Genomic DNA, 23872 nt, shown 5'->3' on the forward strand with positions numbered 1-23872 from the left:
AGCAATAGGAGATTTTTAAAATAAATGTTAGCACATTTGGACAATTTAATATTAGGTAGGCGTTAAAAATGATGCTTAAAATATATTTAAGAAATAGACACAATGTTCACAATATGAATGAAAAAAATGCTACAAATAGTATGTCTCCATTTTTAAAAGTATATATACATGCACAAACAACATACATGCTGATTTTTTTTGTGTGTGTGTGGCACTGAGGATAGAACCGAAGGGCTTCGTTCATGCTAGACAAGTGCTGAGCCCAACGTAACATATTATTAAAACATTAATAGTAGTTATTCTCAAGAGAGTAAGGATCATAGATTATTTTAACATATTTTAGGGAAGTTACTTTTATTTTTCAAATTCCATACATATGTTGCTTTTGTTATCAATAAAAAGTCCTTTTAGAGAATAAAGTTAGGTTATAAAGAACAGAACATGAGGACCACGTGTTCCCCCTACTTCAAAAGTATAATACTTGAATTCTAATATATGAATACACATGTTATACAATAATGGCAACTGAAAAATCACTATTTAAAAAACTGTGGGATCTAGATATAATATTCTTCTCAAGATTGGTTAGATATTTTGTTCTTTCTTCAAAATGTGAGCTTTCTATGCCTTTACTATAAAATAATAATTCCTTTTTACTGTAATCTAAGGTAGTCCTATGATCTTCAAGGACATTACCATGTGACTTCTGCTTGGTAATGAATTAGCCCAATGACCATCAGACTATTTTTGTCTTTTCTTTTGAGATGAGGTCTTGCTATGTTGCCCAGCTTGTCTTTGAACTCCTGGACTCAAGTGATCCTTCCAGCTAGTCTCCAAGTAGTTGAGATTAGAGACTCATGCCACTTTACCCATCAGACCTTTTTTTTTAATTTTTTTTTTTTAGTTGTAGATGGACACAATATCTTTATTTTTAATTAGTTAATTTTTTTATGTGGTTCTGAGGATCAAACCCAGGGCCTCATGCGTGTGAGGCAACCTCTCTACCACTGAGCTATAACCCCAGCCTGGCCATCAGACCTTTTGATTGTATAGGCTAACAGTAAAAAAAAAAAAAAAAAAAAAAAAAAAAAAAAAAAAAAAAAATGCTTAAACACGCACCCACTATGTGATTTATTTAAAAATTGTATATCTACACAACTATATTATAATATCAAATATATCTGAAGGCATTCATGAAAAATAGAAATTTTAAAAGAGAGAAAAAGAGGAGTTATAATATTTTTTTCTTATTTTAAACTCATGGATTGTGCTGTATGTTCTCTACTTTGGACACCACTAGACAGGATGACCATATAAGATGGGTTCCAACCAAAAAGACACACCAAATGTGCATCTGGTCTACTTAGAAGGTCTGAAGGGAACTGACATGGGGTAGTCATCTGACCTAGTTCTTTAACTGCCCCACACATCAAAGGTTATCTAGGTTTTAATGTTGGAGGGAATGGTGCTGACGGTGCACTCATGCAAGAAGTCTTTGCCCCGCCCACACTGTCTTACCTTGCTGCTGTAATTTGTAATCGGTGGAGTACGCCTTCCCAATGATGTTCCACACAGGCCTTAGGCAGCCGAACAGTCCTTCAAGAAACCCCCCACTGCCGCTGCCTGACCTGCTGAACTGAATCTTGATGTCTTCAGTTGCACCCGTGCTCTCCCCGTCCACGGTGTTGCTGTTCCCCTGAGACACAGCCATCTCTGATTCATCTTGTTCCCTTAGCTGAAGAACACTGTTCTCGAACTGGTCCCTGGAATCCTCACTCACGCTGGTCAACACTGTTGTGGTGACCGGGCTGTTCATGCTGTCGCTCGGCTCTGTTCGCACGACCCCCTTTTCCTGGGGGTCCTCAAGGAGCCTGGGTGGAGGGTGGTTCCCCATGGCTGCACGCTCATCCTGTAGTCCATTGAAGGTTTTGTTTTCACTGGAGGGGAAATGCGGAGAAGAGGAGCAGCTCAGGCGCTCCTGAGGGTTGGCCATCGTGCCATGAGTGTGACCGAGGTCCTGAGATGACACTCAGAGGATTATTAGAATAGAGGTCTGATGCACAAGAGGGCTCCCAAACCTGGGAAAACAAAAGCAGGGCCTGAGATCGCTGTTTAAATCTTTAGTGTCCTTACTACTACATCTGTTTATATAGTAAAAACATTAAAATGATGAGGAGGATTAAACTGTGGTTTATTCTATTTGATGCAATACTGTTCACAATGAAAAATTATGTTGTGAAAGAATAATTATTAACATGAAAAATTGTTCATGACATATCATTTAAAAGGGTTGGAACAAAATATATATATATACATACATATATATATATATATATATATATATATTTTTTTTTTTTCATTTAAAAGGATACACAAACACACACAAAAGAAAAAGACCAGAAGGATTCATCCAAAGAACTAACAATAGTTAATTGGTTAGATTTGGGAGCAGTTTAGAGTGTTGTGATTTTCAAGGTATTCCAAGCATTCTGTATTTATAACTATCATTCTCCCAATCCCCTTTGCATACTGGGGACTGAATCCCGGGACCCTCTATCACTGAGCTACACCCCCAGCACCTGTTATTTTTTATTTTGAGGTAGGGTCTTGCTGAATTACCCAGGCTGGCTTCAAACTTATGATCTTCCTTCCTCAGTCTCCAGAATCATTGAGATCATAAGCATGTGCCACCATACCTCGCGCTGTTATTTTTTTAATCAGATAAAATGACTTCCTTTTCCACAAGGGAAATCAGTATATATATACTTACATTATTATAATTTATGTTACTATACGTTACAACTAATTTTTTTCTCCTTGTTTTTTTAAAGCCTTATCTTACTAGGGCACTGCTTTACTTTCTAAGACATTCATTAAGTCATGTAGACAAATGTCTTCTGTGTATGACAAAATAACTTCCTGAGATATCAATGTTGTTTACTATACAGCACCAAATCTGGAGCAACACAACTAAGCCTCAGCTCTTCAAATGTGTTCTTTACTTCTGATCTGTACATGAGTAATATGGGGCTATCTAACCTTTCAAACAGATTTGTTCTAGATCAGCCAGATCATGCAACATCATTCTTAAATTTGTTCAAAGCAGGATAAGACCCCAAAAGCACAGGAAACACATGAAAAAACACACAATCAGGATTTAAACTAAAATATTTTGCACAGCAAAGGAAAAAAAAATCAACAGAATGAAGAGTCAACCTCCAGAATGAGAGAACATATTTGCAAATTATACATCTGATAAGGTGTTAATATCCATAATATAAAAGAAACTGAACTTAATAGCATAAAAAGAAATAATATGATTTGATATGGGCAACAGACCCATAGACATTTTTCAAAAGAAGACATACAAGTGGGGCTGGAGATATGGCTCAAGCGGTAACGTGCTCGCCTGGCATGCACAGGGTGCTGGGTTCGATCCTCAGCACCACATAAAAATAAAATAAAGATGTGTGTCCACCAAAAACTGAAAAATAAATATTAAAAAAATTCTCTCTCTCTCTCGCTTTAAAAAAAAGACATACAAGTGGCCAACAGGTATATGGAAAAATGTTTGACATAACTAATAATCAGGAAAGTGCAAATTAAATTAAAGTGCAAATTAAAACCACAATGAGATATCACCTTACTCCCGTTAGAATGGCTATTCTTCAAAAGATAAGTGCTGGCAAGGATGTGGAAGAAAAAGTAACCCCTATAAACTGTTAGTGGAATGTAAATAAGAAGAGCCATTATGAAAAACAGTATAGCAGATTCTCCAAAATTTAAAATTAGAATTACCATATGGTCCAACAATACCACTACTAGTTATTTATCCAGAGGAAATGAAAACCATTTTAAGGAATCTCTTGCACTCCCATTATCACTGCAGCACTATTAATAAGAAATGGAAACAACCAAAGTGTCCATTGATGGATGAATGAATAAAGAAAATATGGTACATTTGCATAATGGAATATTATTCGGCTATGAAAAAAGATTAAATCCTGTCATTTGTGACAATGTGGATGCAACTAGAGAATATTATGTTAAGTGGTGATAAGTCGGGTACAGAAAAACAAGTGCCATATGAACTCACTCACATGTGGAATCTAATATAGTTGATCTCATAGAAGTTGAAAATAGAATAGTTACCAGAGATTGAAGTTGAAAATAGAATACTAGTTACCAGAGATTGGATCAAGTACAGGGGAGGAACAATGGGGAAAGGTTGGTCAATAGGTTATTAAGTTACAGTTAGAAGGGAGAAATAAGTTCTGGTGTTCTATTCCACAGCAGGGTGACTATAAGTAATGATAATGGCTTTATTTCGAACAATCTAAAAGAAAGGATTTTAAATGTTTTTCCATAAAAAAATTGATAAATGTTTGGGCAAACAGATAGGTTTACCCTGATTTGAGTGTTATACAATGTATATATATATATATATATATATATATATATATATATATATATATATAAACATCACATGGTTCCCCATGGATATGTACAAAGTTTACATGTTAACTAAAAATAGATTTAAAATTTTCATGTGAGGGCCTGGGTCAATCTTCAGCAACACACACACACACACACACACACACACACACACACACACGTATGGTTTTTAATTAAAAAAAATCATTCAAAGTATATTTTATGAAAAATTTACTTTTTTTTGCATTTCCCTATATAATATTCATTTGCTCCTTCACTCTGTATTAGGCACCTAGAACATGCTAAAGGCCAGAGTATAAAAATGACTTCACTTTATTGAAAGCCAAAAGACAAGACTGGCAAAGACTAACATTGCAGTGCTTATCATGAATTCAGTGCTCTGACAACACAGAAGAGGGAGGGATAGTTCAGGGAAAGTGCTTAAAAAAGGTAACTTTTGATTCATTTGAAGGAAGTGTATGAATTCTTCAGGTGTGAGTGAGAGAAGAGGGAGAAGGCATTACTGATACAGGGGAAAGTGTGAATTAGGGCAGGGATGAAAGACTCTGGGATAGATGAGAAATCCAGAGTTGCTGGAATGCAGGCTACTTGGTGTACACAGAGAACGACTTAAAGGACAGATAGGGGCTTGATTGAAAGTTTTGGATTTTAGCCTGAGCCACAGTTTCCTCTATTGAGGATTATGGATAAAAACAGACCATTCCCATTTTATTATTTTCCCTCCTCATTATTGAGACCCACATTTTAAGCCTTTTTTTCCATTTCTATAATATATGAATAACGTGTGTTTGTGAACCAATGAAAATATCCTATCTTCTATACTCTCATTCATTCAAACATTTAATGAGCTCCTATTATATGCTGCACAATGGTGTTAGGCATTAACAAATGGTGCTAGATTCCTACCATTTGGTGCTTACAACTTGAGGGAAAGACCAATAGCAACAGCCACATGGTTACACATTGTATAAACGTATGTTAAAGGTGCCATGGGAGCTCAGAAAAATATATGGAATACATCTAGAGATGTCATGGAAGAAGTTTTGAATTGGGTGTTGAAGGGTTAATTAGGGAGTCTTTAGGAAAGAAAGACTGGTTATTCCACATAGGTTTGGGGAACAGTAAGAGACGACTCTTAGAAAAGATAGGCAAAAGTCAGACTATGGTGGAGCTGAGTGATAAGCTAAACCTTTAGATTTTATCCTTCAGGCAATAGAGAGCCATTAATAAGTTTTGAGTAGGTGAGGGATTTGGTCAGAAAATAAAATAAATTAAGATTATATCTACAGAAGTGGAAATTGGATTGAAGGGAAAGGCTAAATGTTCAGTTAGAAGTTCAAGAAAAAAATGATGATGGCCCTAACTAAGGCAGTAACAATGGCAATCAAGAGAACAGGACAGACTTAAGAGGTTGAATTGGTAAAGGTTAGGAATTGATCATACACATGAGGATGGAAAAAAGGGGAGAGGGGAAGAAAGCCTTTTCAAGTAACTTATTTGGGATACAGATAATTGGACAGTGTTGATAACTGAGATATGAAAGACCAAAAGAAATGAAGGTTTAATAAGGAGATAATTAACTTAGTTAAGGAAGTAGAGAATTTAATTAAGGTCCACTGTGTGTCATGCACTAAAATAGGCTTTTATTTATGTTTTCTCATTTGAAAAGTAGACTTTGTAGAGAAGAATTTAAAAAGAGGTAAAGATGAGGGCTCATTTAGCTCAGGTACAGAAGTTTCTAAATAGTAAAAGTTAAAGATGTATTTGGTAAATGTACTTGAAGCAGTTCCATGCATCAGGTTAGGTTCTATGTACACAGAACATTATCGTTACCATTACTATTTTGGTGGGAGGGACTGAAGATTGAACCTGGTGTGTGCTCTACCACTGAGCTACATTCCCAGCCTTTTAATTTATTTATTTTTTTAAATTTTGAAATAGGGCCTTGCTAAGTTACTGAGGCTACCATGGAATTTGTAATCCTTCTGCCTCAGCCTCCCAAAATGCTGGGATTACAGGTATGCACCATCATGCCCAATACCATTATTAATTTTAATAATAAGTAAGACAGAGTGATTTATAATTGACAGCACTGTTTGCACTATCAGCTATGTACTGGTAAATCAACTCTCCAAAACAATAGGCATCTGATTTGTAGTGTTTGCTTATTTCCCCAGTATAAATACTCCCACCATAGCAGATTTAAGCTAATAGTGGTTTAACATCTTGCTTACAAAGTTTCTAAATATTTGACAATTGGCTCCTACAAACTGGCATATAAGCCAGTTCTATCACCATAATCCTTATCATACTGACATTCACATTTTGCAAGAGAAGTAAGAAAATTTTATAAGGCAATATATTAAGTGGTGGAGCATGAATTAAAATCCATCTCAAAATTCAGGTTCCCAAATCCCCATGCCTTTTTTAAATAACATGATGGAACTTCTTATGATAATCCTTCACTTTATATTAGAGTTCTTAATAAGTTAAAAAATGAGGTTGCCTGTAGTCATTGGATATAAACATTTGATCACCTGTGAAAGAAACTCAGAGCATGAAATCATAAATCCTCATTTTTCACAGAAGGAAACTAAGGCCTGGAGAGAGGTATATGCTAAATAAAGATCATAGAGTCAGCCCTGAAAAATCAGATTATTTTTCCTAACCCCACTCTCTTCTGTACCATGCTGTCTCTGGAAACTTTTCTATCCTTTCAAAGTTCACAAACCACTTGAGGAGTCATTAATTACATTAAGGGAATCATTCCCCTCTCCCCATGATGAATGAACCATATTCTGTTATACAGAACTGGGAGGGAAGGAAGACGATAATGAGGGCAGGAGTAGCTATCACAGGATAAATGAGAGAGGTAGGACTTGAGATGAATCTCTGGAGACCACATGTGATAAAGGGAAGGAAATCAGGGAGGAAGAAGCATTAGCAGAGGCAGGGAAGCAGGAATGACCAGAGCATGTGTGAGAGGGCAGATGACCCAGAAATAATGAAATAGTGACTAAGGTTGAGGAGCAGGGCAGAACAAAAGGAACCCCGGCCTCCACATATGGGCTTGGAGAGTTTTTAATCCGATGCAGGTGATTCTTCCTATTAAACACATTTAGAGAGATCACTTTAACTGGATGAGGTTAGGTTAAGAGGAATTTAAATTCTAGGGCATGGAGAAATCTAGGTGTTGGGAAGCTGCCTAGGAAAATAAGGTTGGAAGAAAAAGAAAAGAGAAACAAAAGTTGGAAGCCTTTTTTCCACAGGAGAGTTGGCTAACTGACCTCCATTCTCCCTACAGCCTCCTCCCCACTTGTTTCTTGGTGCTCATTTCTAAGCTTTGACATTACAGATCTCCTCGTTTTGTTTTCTTGCTGTCACCAGTCACAACCTTGGGCTGTCTCTTGTCTTTGACCTTTCTGACCTTTCGCTGCCTCGTCTCTTCTAAGACTGCTGACTTCATACTATCTGACTGGCCACTGCCTCAGCAGTTATTTCCAGTCTGCTTTGCCACCGGGACTCCTGCCTATCCTAGATAGGTCAGGACATACATTAGGCTATTGGCTTACATTAAATTGGAGAATCATGCAAGTCCCCAAATGTAGATGTGAATTTCAGTCAAATATCTATTTGTATAATTTATTTTTTTAAATCAAACTACAAGTCTTCATATTAATTCCTGGTAAATTTCCATGTTTTTTCTTTCTGTTTTTGAGTTTCATCATATTGCAAGGAGTACATACACTTTTGTTTCATAATCTCTTCTCATTTCTAGGAGGGTAAGGGTAGGTGTGAAGTGGACTTATCCCATGGGAACGGGGAATGACTCTAATCACAATAATCACATACAGTTTGATATTTAAGAGAGCAAGGTAAAGCAGGACATTCATATAGTTCACCCCACTTGTTTTACATGAAAATCAAATCTCAAATTGCTGATTTGCTCAAACTAACAGTTAAGTGGTGGCAGAGCTAGGACAAATTCTCTTTCCTCAACCTAACCCCTTCTACTAACCTGGGTGTTTGTTAAGCAAAGAGAAACAAATAGCGAGATACCATGACCACTGATGACAGAAACAATAGTAATTCAGAGTGTTATTCTAGGCCTGGGGTGTGGCTCTGTGGTAGATGCTTCCCTATACAAGAGGCCCAGGGTTTAATCCCAGCACCACAAAAACAAACAAAAAACCCAGTGCTATTTTAGATGTTCTAAAGCTACTCCCAAACACAAGCACCCAGAACATCTTAGAACATCCCTGCACCTCTCCACAGAGCAGTAGAGATTGCTACTATTGGGATCCAGCACTCCTCTGGGTGGGCAGAGGTTAGGTCCATCTCAAGGTGTGTGTAAAGATGCGCAGCCAGATAGGCTTTCCTCATGTTATTCATTTCCTCATGATATTCACCAGGAATATCAAGTCCAACGTGAACCAAGAAAGGCAGAAAAATTGAGAGGCACAAGAACAAAGGGAAAGAAAAACCATCACCATGACTATATTCAAATATGATCAGAACTGACTCTACATTTAAGAAGAGTGTAGGAGGATAAAAATATCTAAATTTTACCTGTGTTTGTATGTACACCCACACGCTGCCACTGCTCAGTGAAGAAACTGGCAAGTGAAAGCGGAGGGAATGCAGGAGGCCCGAATCGGGCTGCCTTTAGCTCTCTTAGCTCCTCTCTCCCTGACCCAGTTTGGTTTAGATACCCTCAGGGCAACTGACCATTCTTCTTTGAATTCATGAGTGTTATGGTTTGGCTATGAGGTGTCTCCCCACAGCTCTTGTGTGAGTGAAGGAATATGAGAGTGTAGCCTCAGCAGTCCATCCAAGTTTGAAGAGATTAACTGGGGGTGACTGCCGGCAGGCATGTGTGGCTGGAGGAGGTGGGTCACTGGGGGCATGTCCTGGAGGAGTGCATCTGCCCATGACCCACCCCCCTCTCGTTTTTTTTCTCTCCCTCTCCTTCCCAGCTGACACCAGGTAAGCAGTTTTCCTCTGCCTCAGTAGGACTTACTATGAGAAGCCCATAGATGAACCAAGGTGATATTTCTGCTGCTACCCTTCTGTCTCACCTTAGGCCAAGGAAGTTGGCCAATCATGAACCAAATCTCTGAGCCTTCCTTTCACTAACTTGTTCTTATCATGTATTTTGGTCCCAGTGACATAAAGCTGACTAACAAAATGAGAAATCATTGCTAGTAGTTATTAGAAGGAAAGGAAATGAGGCAAGATTTTGAAACATTGAGAGTTACATGGAAAAAAAAAATAAGAACTGTCAGAGAGGTAAAGGGCAAGGTTAGAATGTCAGCTTTCTCAGTAGGACTTGCTATGAGAAGCCCATAGATGAACCAAGGTGATACTTTTGCTGCTACCCTTGTGACAGGTTCTGGGTCTACAGGGAGCACAAAGTGAAGCTCCGTATCTTCCCTGGAGGCACACTTCCCCTGCCCTTTCTTGGCCTCAAGAGGAGGAAGTGGTTTATGCAAAATTAGTAGGCAAGGGTTGGAGACAGCAGCAGCTGTGCATTTGGCAGAGCCTTGCCAATTTCTGGAAATTACCTTGGATTTGTGCCATGATCTCAGGACGCAGCACAGAAAAAGGAATGGATGGGGCAATCTGGGCATATGGCCCTCAAAGTCTCAGGTTTTATTATACAATTTTCCCCATGTTGCTAATTGAAGATAATGGTCATAATTTGAATTTTATATCATAAATAAAAGTAAATCAAATATTTTGGAAAGTTGAACACCACAAATACAGTTTTCAGTGTGACTAAAATTGAATAGAATTTTAAATTAAGCATTATTTTTATGAGATGTAGTGACTGATGATGAACTTTTCCCAGCTGATCTTCTCTTGCTTTTTCTTACCTATTTCTTAGATAAATGTACTATTGCCATCTTAACTTTCTGGTCACTTCTCTAAAATTCATATACCAGACTTGAGAGGATAAAGGGAATTTCTGCTATAAGGGCTAATCAATCCTATTTTAAAACTGGGATGAAGTTATTTATTTATAGTAATAAAAAAATGAACTTTCTAGCATAGAAGTCTGTCACCCAGATCTTGGTTTGAACTTTAAAAAGTTATATAGCTTTTTCAAATGGAGTTACACAATGTAACTATGAAATTTCAAATCAGATAAATAGAATGGCCTACAATTGTGCCTTTACCCCACTTGCTGTCTTAACAGAACCATATGTTAGACTTCTTTTTGAAAGGGCAATGATAACTAACTTCACATCAACCAAATCCACTGACCTACTATCTCATTCCATCTTCTTAATAATGCTATATTCAATAATCAGGAATTCAAAAATATTGATTCATTGCTTACCATGTGTTTATATTTTTGGTAAAGACTATGAACGCTTAATAATATCAATGTACAAATGGTCTCTAACTTACAATGTCTTAGCTTGCTTATTTTTTTTCTATAATGGTGCAAAAGCAATACACATTCAGTAGATATTGTATTTTGAATTTTGATCTTTTTCTGGACTAGTGATATGTGGTATGACATTCTCTCAAGATGCTGGGCAGCCTCAGTAAACTGCAGATCCCAATCAACCATGTGACCACAAGTTATGATGTTTGTCAGGTTAGGTATATTAAATGCACTTTGATACTTCAGGAGTTTATAGGGATATAATCCTATAGTGAATTGAGGAGCATCTGTATGTTGGAGTCAGCAAAAAATAAAAATTACAAAAGGACAAATCCTCCATGGTGATGGATTACTTCTGCATATCAGATCTAAAACTGTGATTGAAGTTAAAATAAATTTACAGTAGATTTTTTGTTAAAACTAGGAATTTATCCCAGAAATGCTGTACCTCTGAGCTATATTCCCAGCTGTTTTTTAATTTTATTTTGAGACAGGGTATCACTAAGTTGCTGAGGTTGGCCTTGAACTTGTATATGGTAGGTTTTTTCCCTCCACATTTTTTTTATTGGTGTATTATAGTTGTACATAATGATGGGATTTGTTGTTACACATTAGTACATGTGTACAATATAACAATATAATTTGGCCAGTATTATAGTTGGTTTAAAATAAATAAGATGCTTTATTTTCAGAGCTATAGTCTGTAAATTCATCAAAATACAGAAATGTCTATCAATCCCCTGGGTTCAATCCCCAGTACTACACACACACAAAAAACAACAACAACAACAACAACAACAAAAAAAAAAAACAAAGCAAAACAAAACAACAACAACAAAAAACCTCAACAGTGGTTCCGCATATGTCCCTAAAATTTCTATAATTAGCATGCATTATTTGTTTAATCAGAAATTTCAATCCAAATTTTTGTTGCTTTAAACATTTAAATTAATAAGCCAACTTTTCTACATTTGCAGAAATGAAAAATGATACGAAGTTAAGAACATTGTCAGGAAATCATTGTCAGTATATGCTGTCAACAAGAATAATTATAAATTCAAAACAAAAAATGAATTCAAACAGATGATAATAAGGAAATAAAAGTTCACAGCTTCTCTTTGTGTTTACCTTTTCTAGTGAGAATCATATTCAAAATATAAAAGGTAGAGCAATCATGACTAAAAGAACCGAAATTTAAAATGGGTGATGATATAATAAGAACATATGATTAATTCCAAGTCCTAAGGTCCAAATGAATTACATGTTAAGGCACTAAAACTCCTGCATTTAAGATCCACCAAATAACCTTTTATAAAGAATTACCTTTGGTAGCTGTGAGCAAGATAGTCATTCATGCAAAAGCAGAAGGTAGAGAAATACTCTAATTTTAAAAAAAGGAGTAATAAATATATAGAACTATGAACTTGGGTTGGGCCTTGACAAAAGCATCAAGTATACATTAAATAATAAATTCTAGTTCCTTTCTTTTCATTTCCTGTTATTTTATGACTTTTCCCTCTTTTATGGAATTCTATGATAAATAGTTTAGGACAACAAGGATTGAAATAACAATTGAAATTATTTAAACATTATTTTTCAAAATTAAAAGTATTTTTAAAAGTTCGGGCTAAATGAACATTTTAATTTTGTTTTGCAATCAATAAAATATATTCAGACCCATGTACCTCATCTTGACAGCCATATTGTAAGGGCATAAGAGGGAAGGCACTGGAGGAAGATAAACGTGGATTGAAATCCTAATCATTAACTTGACCTTAACTCTCTTGTCTAAACTTCAATTTTGCAATCCATAACAAGTGATAAGCATAGAATCCACCTCAGAGAGTAGGAGATAATAGGAGATAATACTGGATGATTATAGGAGATAATACTGTACCACACCTGGTATAGAGTGAACTCTCAATATGTTAGTCATCTAAGTCTTTAACAGAAAAGCTAGAATAAACCAATACATGTCAGCATGTTCAACATATATGTAAAATCAAAGGGAATAAAAAGAAGGGCCAGGGAAGACAAGAGTTTCTTAAAGTAAAAAGATGAGAGAATGAAGGAGTGGAATAGATCAATACATAGATTAAGCTTGTAACATTCATTTAAAATTACAAATGAGAACACATAAAAAAATCAATAAGCAGTTAGATACAAGGTCAAAAGGCAAAAATAATATGAACAGGAGAGAGAAACCTCAAAAATATGTAACTTCTTTTTCATATTGAATTTCCTTTGTCTTTAATTATAGAAATTATTTTTACATTCCAGGCTTTAATAAATTGCAAAAAAAGAAGGAAAACTCAATACAGCTGCAATATTTGAAAGAATATTTATACTGTACAGTTCTGTTATTTGGGAGGAGAAAAAATTAATTCCTATGTTTTTAACATTGCTATATTAAATTAGGAGATGATTTTATCGATTTAAAAAAATATCTCTAGGAAAACACCACTTATACTTTAAACAAAAGAGCAATGTGAACAAAAGAGAATCATTTCAGAGTTGCGTCCTCAGGGGCGATTTTGGAATTTTTCCCTAGAGATCTGCAGGTTTCTGCACCATGCTATCAACACATGAAGCCTGCCTGACTTCTGGACACAGCCTTCTTCTACGCTTGTGTCACCACCTTCCTGTCAGTGTCACTCTGTCTTCTGGCAGCTTACTTTTACTTTTCTGAAGAAGACCCTCAAGAAAAAGTCTAAGAAGTTTTCTGTGGCTCTAGGCCTACAGAACTCTGTATAATAGCAACTCCTTCCAAGTTAGGAAAATCTTTTTAAAAATATCCTTAGGCGACAAATTTATCATTGTAAAATGTGTGAATTCTAAATTCAAACTTCCTGGGCCCTCATACTGATTCTGTCACAGGCAAGTTACTTAGCTTGGTTTGTTTCCTTGGAGCGTTGTAATAAGCATTAAGTGAGATATTACTTGCAGATTATTTAACCTATTACCACTACAGAGCAAGCACGCAATAAAATTTGCTAGTTATATTTTAATTAATAAACATTTGATTCTAAAATGAGAACATATATGCTTTACTATAATCTATATAATTAAAAGAATAGCTCAAATGAGAACATAAATTTTAAAATAAAATTGTCCTTGGTCATTTTAGGGATATGACTATGGAAAAATAGCAGTCTTACAGTGGCCCCAAAGAATGGTTATTTCCCTTTTTTTTTTAATGAAAAGACCATTTACCTCCAAGCAGTTAAGAAATAAGAAATGAAGGATTCAGTGTCATTATTCCACTACTCTCTGACCCCAGGCTTTCAGACCATTCTGACTTTTCTAATAGTTTCTATGTCTTATCTGGTTTGAAAAAAAATAATAATAATTTGAAGAACTATAGATGTTGAAAGAATAGGTAATCTCTCTAACTGGGAGATAGTAGAAGTAGGCACGTTAGTAATTTGATGATGAAAATAAGAACCTATTTAATAATTACTTCTAATAAATGTCACATTAATATATAACTATAATTACTTATTAGGTCACATATTTCTCTCTTGGTAGATGAAGTGTGTTGCTAAAGAAAAAAAATAAACAGAATCTAATTATAGAATAATTCATATTCCAAATATCCTAGGGATTAAACTGAAGGAAACTTTTGAACTTCACATAATCATTTTTCTGAAGTTTTGTTGAATACTGTCTATATGATGCATGAGCATGAGAAGTAGGTACTGTCACTTAAGTTACTGTATGAGTCCAGGTCCTGGAAATAAACAGATGGCACACTAAAATGGGACAAAGGAGAATTTAATAAAATAAGAGACCACTTACAAAGGAGTGGGCAGGAGAAGCAACAGGGATGGTGCTGTGCCCTATGCGCCCTAGAGTTAACAACAACCAGGAGGCTGTTAACCAGCAAGGGAAAGAATGATTGCATAGTTACAGAAGGCCATTCAACAAGAACTGTGGCCTTTGGTAGAGTGTTGAAACCAAAGTGTGGTGACCTGAGAAGGAGGGAGCCAGATAAATTTATATTGAAGCCTAACTTCACGTTCTTCCTGTCCTCTGAGATTCTGCAGGTACTTCCCATTAGTTGAACAATGGTCCCATTAGAAAACTAGAGGGCAAAGAAGCGCACGGAGGGACTCCACGTGTGTCAGCCTCCAGAGGCACAGAACAGGGTGCATGAGAAGGACAGAATAAAGTGGAATCTATCTTAAGTATCACATCAGTGGAGAGAGCCTGCTGCTAAAGGCAGAGACGTCCTGGCCAAAGCTGGAAATGCAACTTGTAGAGCTGAGTCCCTGCTACAGGAGGCCTGCCTCTGGCTTTCGGACTTTTTGCTTTGGTGAGAAAACTGTAACTCTGGTGTCAGTCAAAGGCTATATAGATACTGGCTACCATTGAATAATTTGTTCTTCCTGCCTGGGCTGAAGTCTGAGGAATCTTTTCCCCTCTAAATACAGGAATTACAATTTATTATATTTGGGTCATTTACGTGTCTCAATACATGTAGTATGCTGAAAAAGCATTTTTATCAATGAAACCTAAATGATATTCATATTATGATTAAATATTTATAGTGGAAACAGCTTGTTACACAGGGGTTCTGAAAAATGGGGACAACTTTCCTCAAAGACTTTGTGTATTAAATGAGATCATAGACATGAAAGTGCTTTTCAAGCTATTAAGTGGCATTCTGATGTGGGCTGTTGTTATTAAAATAGATGCTGGCTCTAGGGAGGTGACAGCGAATGTGCTGCTTATCAAGAACTGGCTAGCTTTGCTGTCGGAATTTTATGACTCTGAGAAAGTGACAGAGGAGGGAAAAACTTTAAAAATGAAATTATATTATGAAAGTTCTCATTTCCCATCAATTTCCTTGTCAGTGTTTGGATTGTTTAGTTAAACAGTAAAATATAACTGAAATAGGGATATGAATAAAACTCATTCTGCACGTGTTTTATACTTTATTATATCATTGCCAGTTTGACATATAGAGCTACTGAACAGGGTTGGTAACAGACTTCAATGAAATATTTGGAAGTTCTCTCAAAACTACGTTCTATACACTGTTCCTATCCTGCATGTACTTGGCAGGCAAAGTGCCATCAGGGTCCTTCTGCCACCCTTTCATAGCTTCTGGTTTTGCATAAGAATGCTAGAATTATAGATTGTTCAGATTGGAAAAGGAGCAGTGAATGGGCCATGACTTCTTATTTTTCAGGAGAAACTTCTAATTCTCATAAATTGGTGAGTTTACTAGAGAATCAAGTATCAACCTTGGGATCTTTTGCTTCTTTTTTTTTCTTCCCTATTCAGCCCCAGCACTTAGTAAAGGACCAGAGATAACATCATAAATTCACTTTTTGGTTAACAGAACTTTACACAAACACATAGCAATGTGATAAACAATATATTGACAACAGCTAAATTTACTGAGATTACGTGTCACCCCTGCCCTAACACTTTCCGTATGTTAACTTCTTCAACCCTGACATTAACCCTTTGAGAAAGGTTATTACCCCTGGTAACAAATGATGAAAAAACTGGAGCATGGAGAAAATTTAAATAACTCACTGGCAGCTACTAAGTGGTGAATATAGGAGTTGAACCCAGTTCTACTCAAGCTCCAGAGCCTGACCCAAGCCCAAGCCTAAACCCGAGCCCTTAACCACATTCTACTATCAAAATGATAAAGGATTCCACTAAGAAAGGTCTTAATCAGAAAAATATGGAGTTGACTCACATCTGACCTTGAGACAAGATTTTAATTAGGATGAAAGCAAGTGGGTAATTTTAAAATATGCTCATTCTAGAATGTGTAAGGAGTCTATGGATTGAACCCAGGTCCTCATGCATAGTAAGCTGGCAAGTGCTCTACACTAAGCTACATTCCCAACTTGTTTTTTTTAATTTTTATTTTGATAAAAGATCTTGCTAAGTTGCCTAGTGTGATCCTCCTACCTCAGACTCCCAAATAGCTGGAATCACAGGTGTGATTCATTCCGTTTTGATGTTAAGACTCTATACCTATTCTGTCCAATGTAGTAGCTTCTAGTCACACATGGCTATTTAACTTAAAGTTAAAATAAAATAAAATTAACTAGTGCAACTGAGAAGCTGAATTTTTAAATTTAAAGTGCTTAGTAACAGGGCTGGGGTTGTGGCTTAGTGGTAGAGCGCTTGCCTAGCATGTACGAGGCACTGAGTTTGATTCTCAGCACCACATATAAATAAATGAATAAAATAAAGATCCATCAACTTCCTAAAAAAATTTAAAAAATAAAATAAAGTGTGGCTAGTGGTAACAATTTTGGACAATACAAAATAGAACATTTCCATCATCACAGAAAATTCTATTGATCAGCACTGCTCAAATGCACTGTATTCATATTAGCTAATATATTTTTTGTGAGGATTAATCAAGACTTTTGCTTCCCTTTGTACATAGGGATTTGCTAATGCCTAGAACTTCACTAACTACTATAGAATAACAGGTTTTTTTTTTTTAAGAGAGAGTGAGAGAGGAGAGAGAGAGAAAGAATTTTTAATATTTATTTTTTTAGTTCTCGGCGGACACAACATCTTTGTTGGTATGTGGTGCTGAGGATCGAACCCGGGCCGCACGCATGCCAGGCGAGTGCGCTACCGCTTGAGCCACATCCTCAGCCCCGAGAATAACAGGTTTTCAACTAAAGTTTAGTATAATACAGTCCTTAAAAATGATTTAAGTATGGGCACATTCTAAAAAAGGTTTATTTGGATCAAATTAAAAGAGAGATGTTTTTGCTTGTTTGTTAGGATTTTCTAAGAGTTCACAGCCAGGTATCTAAAGTCATCAAAAGAGCCAGAGGAATAATTTTCGAATGTCTGAATGGGTTCAACAGTCATTTGTGAAAATTTTTAAATTGAAATTGGATTACTGGTACCATCATTCCTTGAAATTCCTCATCACAGGACTACTGTAGGTCAAAGGCAGAAAACTAGGTGAGGGCTAGTGAAGGGAAAGGCGGATAGGATCTGAGGTTTTTACCAAATCACGAGCAGCTCATGTCACTTCTCAGAGAAGACTATATTACAGATATTCAGGTTGAAAGCTCCAGGTAGAGTAAAACACTCTAGACTAAATACAATGTCAAATTAAATACAGAAGTAATTAAAATTACTTCTGTAATAATAATTCTGTAAAATTATTATTGTTTTTGACTTTTACATTTCTTCCCATTTAACATTGCCTTTGCTCACATAAGTATTTCTGAGTTTTAATTTTTTTTAAGTAATGATTCAATCTAGATGATATCCTAGAAAACATATGATAGAACATTTTGAACTTTACTAAAAATAGAAATTTGAAATTGGCAAAATCAATAATTTTTCACTTATCCCGTGTCGTGTCATGGTTTTGAAATGTACATTTGACATTGTGCTAGAGATAATCCATATCTATTATTTAATTATTCATTGGGGTAGTTTCCATTTCAACTCCCAATATATAGCTGAAATTTGCAGACTTCTACAGGATCTTTGATAAGTTCCATCTGTCCAAAATGAGTATGACAAGGAAGAACATCAATAAGTATTAAATATTTATTCTAAGTGTTAAAACAATAATAAAGATATAAAATAGTACTAGTGGAAAGAATAGTAAGAATAATAATCTCTGTGACAGCAAACAGTATATAGTTCCTCAATACAAAGATGAAGATTAGAGGACAAAATTTAAAAATATCTAGCTGCTTCCTTTATTGAAATTACAATTCAAATCATTATAAGTGCACTTTTTAATATAAGTGTTCCTTAAAAGTCACATATGAACTTTTTTTTTAAAAGTCAACATTTAAACATTACCAATAGAACTCACTATTTGAAATAACATTGGAAAATATATTTGCAAAGTGGAGAGTCATTCTAAAATGCTAATGATTGCTTTATTGTTGCACTTGTTTGGTTAATTTTATTTTCTTCTGTTTTAGTGTCTGGTTATCAGTTGATTTATTGGTCACTGACTCTCAGAGAGCTTGGTAAATCTGCCTGAGTAGTTACTGTTTGTCATGGTCTGGGAAATCAGATAACCAAACCTGTTAGAACTGTGTGTAAAACAATAGGTATGCACAAAGGCTTGAAAGCTCTTCTTATAAGTAAACTGTGAGTTTCAGTTTGTTTTGTTTCCTAAGAGTCAGGGTCTTGACATGTTGCCCTGGCAGGCATCAAACTCCTGGGCTCAAGTGATCCTCCTACCTCAGCATCCCCAGTGACCGAGACTGTGCGCTTATGCCACTGTGCCCAAGTAATTAAATTATGAAGTTTTTGTGCATAAACTTCACCTGGACTCTGTAACATCAATTCTGGCAATGTGAGAACATTTTTTCCCTTTATTTTCTGTTTTTTACTGGTATTCTAAATAACGGATTGCAAATTCCTGTGTATATACCTAGCTGTTCTTAAAACAGCATTATCTACAATTTCAACATCCTGTAAACTGAGAATGAGAAAAGATAAAACTCTACTTCAAGAAGCTAGGAAATGTCAGTGATCCTGTTAGCCTAATACTTTGCTTCTGACAACAGCTTTGAACGGGACATATTTTTTTGTGATGTCTACTTCCAAAAGGAATGGGTATAACACAAATATCACTTGCTTCCCTTAGTAGTCCATTAAAGAATCATATTCACATGTTGAACTTATTTTATATTAAACCTCCCTGCCTTTATTTTATCACTAACACTTAAAATTATAAATAGTCCCCAGATACAGGAGTCTTGCTTGTAATCCTGGCTACTTGGGTGCCTGAGGCAAGGGATGGATAAAATTAGAGTCCATCCTGGGTAACTTAGTGAGATCCAGTCTGAAAATAAAAAATATAAAGGGCTGGGAATATAGTTCAGTGGTAGAGACTGAACTACAATTCAGAATTCCATTCAGAGTACTGAAAAAAAATATATGAATGTATGTATGTGTATGTGTGTGTGTATATATATATGAATTGAATGAATTTATCAAAACTACTGTTTTCTCCAGAATCTTCCATAGAATCAGGCATTAATATAAAGGTCCTATGAATTAATGAATTAAGGTTTAACAAAATGTCTTTCCAAAATTTAAAAGTAATATTTTTAAAAAATTGTTGCAAAATTCTTTCATGTTTTCTCCTTGAAGTCTAGAATTCCAGAATTTGTGCACAATGACTTTTATAAATGCCAATATTCTCCTCTCAACATTGATAAGTCTTAAAACTTCTGGCCTGCAATCCAAAGACAGGGCACTCTCAGTTGCCCTTTGCCTGATCAATATCCAACTCTAGTCCATCTTTCTGTAAGGTGACCACCAGAATTATGCTCCAAATGCCACTGCTCCCTGGTTGTGGATTAAGGTGGGGATACTGTTTTCTATTTTACTGCTAGACCCTTTCTGCCCAACATGGTTAGTGAGTTAGTCAAAAGAGTATATTGAGAAAATTTTGTCAGTATTATCTACCATTCCTTCAGGTTCCTTCCAGGGCTGTAATAAATCAGACTGTAATGAAAAATCCAGCATATTATAAATAGTTGCTTTCCCCATGGCCATTACATTGTGTTTATGATGTACTATAATTGGAAGGAATGTAAGTTTTCAAGTTAGCAAGAACATATTTGATTCCTGGCTCTGCCACTTATCAGATGTGAAGACTCCAACAAGTTACATAAAAATACTGAACACTAGTGAGCTTGTCACCTTTTTATTGCTGTAACCAAAATACCCAATAAGAACAATTTAGAGGAGAAAAAGTTTATTTTGCTCACAGTTTCAGAGGTTCAATCCATGATTGGCTGACTCCACTGTTCTGGGCTCAAAGTGAGACACAGCATCATGGCCAAGGGCACAGAAGAAGAAAGCTATCAGCTCATAGTGTCTATGAAGCAGAGAGAGAAAGGGCAGGCCAAGGAGAACAAGATACAAACCTTAGGGGCACATCCCCAATGATTCCCCTCCTCCAGTCATGCCCCATGGACCCAGAGTCACTACTTAGCACAGTGATCCTTTCAAATTAGGATGGATGGATTATGTGTAGCTTTCATGATCTAATCATCTCACTTCTGAATATTCTTACTTTAACATGGGAATTTTTGGGGGGATACCTCATATTCAAATCCTAACAACTACTTGCCTCACATATACACAAGAGATAATAAACTTACTTTTGGGGGTTGTTGTAGATTCAAATCAAACTGATAGGCATTTTATTGAATGCTTACTATAAAGAAAACCATAAAATCTTCAAATGTTTTCCGTTGTCTTGGCATTTCTCACCTGAAATAAGTTTAATTTCAATGGCAAAGCTGGAAATTTTCATATTACACTCCCACTTTCTGATATTTTTCCCTAAAACTATGAAATAAAATTTCTAGTTAAACATGGCAGATTGAACATAAACATTTCATCTCTGCCTGCCCCAACACCAAACTCCATGCAGATGAAAGCAAGGTAAACTAAAAAAAGATCATGCAATAACATGGGTGAATCTCAAAAGAGTCTAAGAGAAAGTCTAAAAATGGCAAATGCAAAAAGCTACTGCATGAGTTCATCTACAGGAAACCCATTTATGAAAAAGATAAAATCACAAGGTCAGAAAGCAGATTCATGGTTAGCGGCACAGAGGAGAGAAGAAGGGACTGACTGGAGCTTTTCTCCCCCCAACTCCAATGTTGACACCAGTGAAAGGCTCTCTGAAGCTCAAGTCCCCAAAGTGTCCTAACTAAGGGCAAAATCAGCAGAAAACAATGGGATTCCAATGATGTGGGTACTTTTCCTGACACCTTTACTAGGATGCCTTTGTCCAAGTTCATTCAGTTGTGTTGTTGTAACAAACTTTGTTGAAATGCAATCACATTGTTTTACAGTTCTAACTTGTTATTTATGTGTATAATATCATTAATTTGGTATTTAGAATCATTTAACACACTTTGAGATAGAACTATCTTGAGTATATCTAAATGCAAATTAAAAATCATGGGTCTAGAGAATAAAATGAGGTAAGGATTTAGTACAGTCAAGGTTACATGTCTTAAGAATTGGAAAGTCTGGGCTGGGGTTGTGGCTTAGTGGTAGAGCATTTGCCTAGCACGTGAGAGGCCCTGGGTTTAATCCTCAGCACAACATAATAAATAAATAAATAAAGAAAGAAAGAAAGAAAGAAAGAAAGGTATTGTATCCAACTACAACTAAAAAATAAAGTCATCCTTTTTTTTTTTAGAGAGAGAGAGAGAGAGAGTGAATTTTTAAAAATATTTATTTATTTTTAGTTCTCAGCGGACACAACATCTTTGTTTGTATGTGGTGCTGAGGATTGAACCCGGGCCGCACGAATGCCAGGCGAGCTCGCTACTGCTTGAGCCACATCCCTAGCCCATAAAGTCATCCTTAGAGATTCCCACTCTAGATGGAATCAGTGCTGGGTTAAGGGCCAAGATCCAGGGTCTGATGCTCGCAAACAAAAACAAAACAACCAGATATTACTCATATCCAGAGGTTTCACAAATACATAATCAGCTCATGAAGCCTTTCTCTGGCTTAGCAAAGCAAATCAAATGAGAGTGCCCTTCCCATGATATCTTTAGGAGCTCACCTGTCTTCTGATAATTTCCTTTCCTTTCCTGGAATGCTTTTAATATCAACTTTTAGACTTATTTTTCTTGATGAAAGTTTTGTGGGAACATAGCCCACATCTCTTCTGGGATGCTCCTTTCCCACCCTATGATTTCTAACTTTTACCTGAAGGATTTTTCTCAGAGATCTTTTTTTATTTGCTTAGCAGAAAAACAAGTAGGTTCATTAATGAGTATTGCAATGGGGCATCCAGGCAACCTCACTAGACTAAAAGGAATTGAGCATCCAAATATGAAAATAAGCCAAGCATTATGGCACATGCCTGTAAGTCTCAGCTACTATGAGGCTAAGGCAGGGATTGCTTCAGTCCCCAAGTTTGAGATCAGCCTAGATGATATAGCAAGAACCTCACCTCAAAAAGTAGAAGAAGAAGAAGAGGAAGGAGAAGGGGGGGAGGAGGAGGAAGAAGAAGAGAAAAAAAAATAATAAAAGCAAAATGAATCATTATTAAAAACCCATGAGATCATAAAATCCTTATATCTAGTCTATTAAAAGGCCTCTTCTCATCTTTACTAAAATGACAAAAAGACTAGGATGGTTTATGTCTTGAACCAAAAACTTGGAAATTAACCAACCTCCAATACCTTGGGAAATCCAGTCTTTGAGATTAATGGCTTTTCCCTTTATCCTACATATGTCTAATCCCACTGGAAAAAATTAGAAGGCAAGTTTGGCTACGATCACAGAAAAGCTCAAGGAATTGTCTGATTATTTTTAAATCCCAGTAGATTCAGATTCTGATTTATCCTCTCTTTCTTTCCTTATAACTACAAGGGTTTCAAAAAAGACTCAAATGTCACAGTAGCTAGGATTTAGTCTGAGAGTTTAAGTAGTAGAATAGAAATGCATTTGGCATACTTCTAAATACGCCTTACATGTTACTGGCTTTATTTCAAGCCTTTTCTTGACATGGCAGGATAATTTAATTAAGGAAGGTGCTACAAAAAGAAAAGTTGAGAACAAAATTGCTAGCTAGAAATGGCTAAATTGAGAGTCAAATGGTACCCTGGGCTTCCTGTTTTTCTGACTTCAAACCCTTTTGAGTAATTCTTCCTGGCTTCTCTGGGGCCTCCTACTATTGATACCCTTCTGCTATTGGGCTCTCACTGCTCTTACTCCTAGAGTAACAACAGTGTATAATCTAGGGAGCTTCAATCCTACTGTCAGGTCTGCTTTTTAAATTTCCCTCTTGCACAAAATGATTCTTTAAGTCAAAAACATTTCCAACAAGATCAACTGATATCAACTGGCTATTTCACCTTAGGGGATTATAACCCAGAGTTTTAAACACACACAAAAAAATCCCGTAAAGGGACTATAGGAATCCTTCCAATTCCCTCCTTCAGTAAACATGTATTGAACATGAGCCAGACATTGGATTACAATGCCATTGATAATGGACTAGAAACA

General features: G+C 36.1%; 1 protein-coding gene across 1 annotated transcript in view; it reads right to left on the minus strand.

Moving 5' to 3' along the window:
* Nucleotides 1-20677, minus strand: part of Map3k13 (mitogen-activated protein kinase kinase kinase 13) — a 60079-nt gene extending 39402 nt beyond the window's left edge. The window contains exons 1-2 of the mRNA XM_026389334.2: nucleotides 20599-20677; nucleotides 1519-2078 (exon numbers count right to left, since the gene is read on the minus strand). Of these exons, the coding sequence (XP_026245119.2) occupies nucleotides 1519-1993 (475 nt within the window). The 5' untranslated portion in view covers nucleotides 1994-2078; nucleotides 20599-20677. The remainder of the gene's footprint in view (nucleotides 1-1518; nucleotides 2079-20598) is intronic.
* Nucleotides 20678-23872: the final 3195 nt, after the last annotated feature.

The sequence above is a fragment of the Urocitellus parryii genome, chromosome 2 (assembly GCF_045843805.1).
Source record: "Urocitellus parryii isolate mUroPar1 chromosome 2, mUroPar1.hap1, whole genome shotgun sequence".
NCBI classification, from domain to species: domain Eukaryota; kingdom Metazoa; phylum Chordata; class Mammalia; order Rodentia; family Sciuridae; genus Urocitellus; species Urocitellus parryii.